This window comes from Pinus tabuliformis, chromosome 7 (assembly GCF_031772625.1).
Source record: "Pinus tabuliformis cultivar Carrire ecotype Pingquan chromosome 7, CPIR1, whole genome shotgun sequence".
NCBI classification, from domain to species: Eukaryota; Viridiplantae; Streptophyta; class Pinopsida; order Pinales; family Pinaceae; genus Pinus; species Pinus tabuliformis.
This window is the reverse complement of record NC_142293.1, coordinates 1,813,631,387-1,813,635,373: the sequence shown is the minus strand read 5'-3', so window position 1 is coordinate 1,813,635,373 and position 3,987 is coordinate 1,813,631,387. Positions and strand designations below refer to the sequence as shown.

The following is a 3,987-nucleotide window of genomic DNA, read 5'->3' as shown; positions in this document are numbered from 1 at the left end:
TCCCAAATCTACGTCCCCCATCATCATCCCCACCATTCTTAAACGAGATCAGGAAGGTACCGCAGAAATCCACAAGGAAATGGAAGTTGATGGAAAAGCAGACCTCCCCCAGAATCCAGAGACCAACATTGAAGACAGCAATCAAGTGCAAATAATGGAAGAAGAGCCAGAAAGCATAGATCTGAATGGCTTAAATATTTTGGAATTAGAGCTTGCATGCAAAAAGAAATCATTCGATTCAATTCCAGAGCTCCAACTTAATAAGCTCGAAGTGATCATCTCACGAGCCTATCATCAGCACCAACTCGGGATACAACTAGGAAGCCAATGGGATGGAAATCTGCGCCCAAAGGACACAAAAAAAAGAGGAAGAAAGACAGATCTGCAAAGAACGATAGAGATTGGGAAAATCCTGGTGGACTCAGGCAGATACGCTAAGTTGACAAAGTACTACAAGCCCTCTGTCAATGGTTAATCATGAAGCTAGTGTCTTGGAATGTAAGAGGGCTAAACAGCCCCGGAAAACTCAGGATGTTAAAAAACATGATAAAAAAGGAAAAGCCACAAATGTGCTTTCTCCAGGAAACTAAGTGTAACAGTACTACGCTAGGCAGCATTCTCTCAAAAGCCTGGCCTGGATGTCGGTCAGTTGCAGTAGACGCCTCTGGAGCTTCAGGAGGGTTGGCAATCGCTTGGAATACCCAAGCGGTATCCCTCTCGGATTTTCATGCAGCACACTACCTTATACAGGCGACCTTTCACATTGTGGGCACCAATATTCACGGCAACTTGTCAAATGTTTACTTCCCACAAGACACAGGAAGTAAAGTAGCTCTCCTTGACACGATTGAAGCTCTAAGTAACAACAGAAGGCATCCACTGTGGATCGTTGCTGGGGACTTCAACATGATCACCAAAACTGAAGAGAAGATAGGAGGGAGGAGTAGAATGGAACCTGAAGTCAATCGCTTCAAGGAATTTATCCAATCGACATCTCTTATAGATATGCCGTTTTGTAATGGCACCTTCACTTGGAGCAATCGCAGAGCTGGCAAACATCAAATCGCCTCCAAACTGGATCGCTTCCTCCTCTCAGACAACGCGGTCCACCTAGGAGGAGACATCTCAGCAGCCATACTTGCTCACACTGGATCGGATCACTGGCCAATAGCTCTACAATGGCAAAGACCAGGTAACTTAATCAAAAGACCCTTCCGCTTTGAAGGATTCTGGCTTACGCATCCCACTTTCAAGGACTTTGTCAAGACCACCTGGGCATCGTTCATTCCCCCAGAAGGAGCAAAAATGTATCAATTCCAGCAGAAGTTAAGATTTCTCAAAAGTCACCTCAAAAGATGGAACAGGGAAACCTTTGGCAATATCTTTGAGGCGCAGCAAGAGTTAACTCAGGATTTGGAGGTTCTCCACCAAAATATTATCTTGGAAGGGCACACGGAAGCCTCTCTGGAGCAGGAATGACTCATCCATAGCCAGCTGGAGGATAGGAGAAAGCAGGAAGAAATCTACTGGAGGCAAAAGTCAAGAGTCAGATGGCTGAAGGAGGGGGAACGTAATACCAAATTCTTCCATAGAACTACAGTCCAGCGAAGAATGCATAACAATATACCCTTCATCCAAAACCAATCGGGGGCAAAAGTAGAGACACATGAGGAAATTGAAGAGGTGCTCCTCAATGACTTTCAACAGGTCCATCAAGAGCAAAGAGAAGATCGACGACAGGCCATTAACAAAATTATCCGCAATGTTCCAAAGCTCATTACGGAGGAACACAATGAACTCCTAATGCACCCTATTCTTCCCCAGGAAGTGGATGAGGCAATGACGCAGCTCAAAGAAGGTAAAGCCCCTGGCCCAGATGGGTTTACTACCACTTTTTTTCACTCTTTCTGGGATATGATAAAGGAGGAAGTCTGGCAGATTGTTGAAGAATCCATGGCTATGCACTGGCTTCTTCCCTCTCTCAACTCCACATTCATCACTCTCATCCCCAAGGAGGAGGATTCCATTACCCCTGATAAATTCAGGCCAATTGCCTTATGCAACGTCATTTACAAAGTCATATCAAAGGTCATAGCAAATCGGCTCAAACCCCTCCTTCCCGGGCTCATCTCTCCAGAACAGTCAGGGTACGTGGAAGGCTGACAAATTATGGATGGTATTCTACTCACTCACGAGATCATTCACTCCCTCAAGCACTCAAAGCAAGCAGGTATGCTTCTTAAATTAGATCTTTCCAAAGAATTTGACAAACTAAGTTGGAGTTATATACATCATATGCTAAAAGCTTTTGGTTTCTGCTCCTCTTGGGTTCGATGGATCATGAGCCTTATAATGTCCACTCATTTTTCAATCCTTGTGAACGGCATTCCCTCCCGCCCCTTCAAACCCTCCAGAGGTATTCGGCAAGGGGATCCCCTTTCTCCCTTTCTCTTTGTTCTTATGGCTGAAGGGTTAGGTCATCACATTAAACAAGCCCTCCATTCTCATCAGATCAAAGGAATCTCCATGCACAACTCCTCAACCACCTCTCATCAGCAGTTCGTTGAAGACACTATGCTCTTTGGTTATCCCTCTGTTCAAGAAGCCCTCCGTCTTAAATCCCTCCTCCAGGATTTTTCGGAAGCATCTGGCACGCAAATCAACTGCTCTAAATCGCAGGTTTTCTTCTTTCATACTCCACCTTCGGTCAAATCTGTTGTAACTCGCATCTTGGGCTTCCCCTCTGCTTCACTCCCATCCAAATACCTGGGCGCACCCCTCACGGCATCAACCATTAAGCATCCCGCGTGGCGCTCTGTTGTAGGGAAAAGTATCTGATTCGGATGACCCTATCCCACTCTAAGGGTGATAGTACCTCAGCAACAACTGTAAACAAAACTACTTAAGGTTTACTTCTTTATGAAAGCAAGAGAGAATGAAGAAATGCACTAACCGTTGCCTTGCGCTTAATATTTGCTCCAATCTCTTCTCTTTGCTGCTTGCTCCTAACTCTTTGCTCTTTTGCTGGCCCAGCTACAATGAGATCCTGCAAAATAACAAAGAAGGAAACTACAAGAAGCATGCATTCATAACTGATTCAAGGATTAGCATAAATCAAATATACAATCATCACAATACATCATTGAAACAAATGCACATAGAAGAACCTCAATAGCTTTTATTAATGGAAGAAGTAAAGTTCTGAGAAGGTTACAACCATTGAAGGCTCCAATCCAGCAACACCTCCTAGCAGAAATAATTTCTCCTCTTCACCTCCTTCAAGCAATCACCCAATAGTTCTATAGTGAAACCAACAGCATATCATTACTTTACACAAAATTCCAGCCTCCTAAGCTCATAGGAGAGAGCTCAATATATAGATGAATTGAGAAAGGACGAGTCAACTTGCAACTGATGTGTAGCTGCCTTGTGTCCTCCCTCTCTTCAGTTGATCTTCAGTTCTTAAGTCCACTTGGAGAACCTTGCTTCCACTTGGAGAAACAGAGCCTCTGACTCATCACAAGGCGAAATCCCTGATCCAAGTGTCATTTTTGGAAGATTCCAGAGCAATGACTCAGTGTGCCACTTGTCCCATCTCGCTCAGCGCAGGTGCCCTTTGTTCTACCTGCTTTGCAACACAGGTAAACCATGGAGGAGTTGAGTTTTAGCACAGAAGCCTAGTGGAGCACCTGCTTTGATTTCAGGATTGCTTGTTTTTGAGTGTTTTCAGGTGGAGAACTGATCTGAGAGCTGTTGGTTTGCTGACCTTGTTCCTCTAGGGGTAGGAACATCATGTTTAGGGACTTTGGATCCCTTGGATTATTGACAATTCATGCCTGATGCTGCAAGGCACAAAATTGTCTATAACAGATCCCCCCTAAAGTATGAGGTCGTTTATCGGGTGAAATGCTTTATTAGGAGGATCCGAAGTTCATTCAATCTGCTGAGAAGTGTCCTGTAATAAGATACAATACAATACATTATTTT

General features: G+C 44.3%; 1 protein-coding gene across 1 annotated transcript; it reads left to right on the top strand.

The window, feature by feature from the left end:
* Positions 1-543: 543 nt before the first annotated feature.
* On the top strand, positions 544-1,479 carry LOC149255641 (uncharacterized). The gene has a single exon (XM_089455095.1). It carries the CDS (start codon positions 544-546, stop codon positions 1,477-1,479), a length of 936 nt encoding a protein of 311 aa, XP_089311221.1.
* The last annotated feature ends 2,508 nt before the right edge of the window (positions 1,480-3,987 follow it).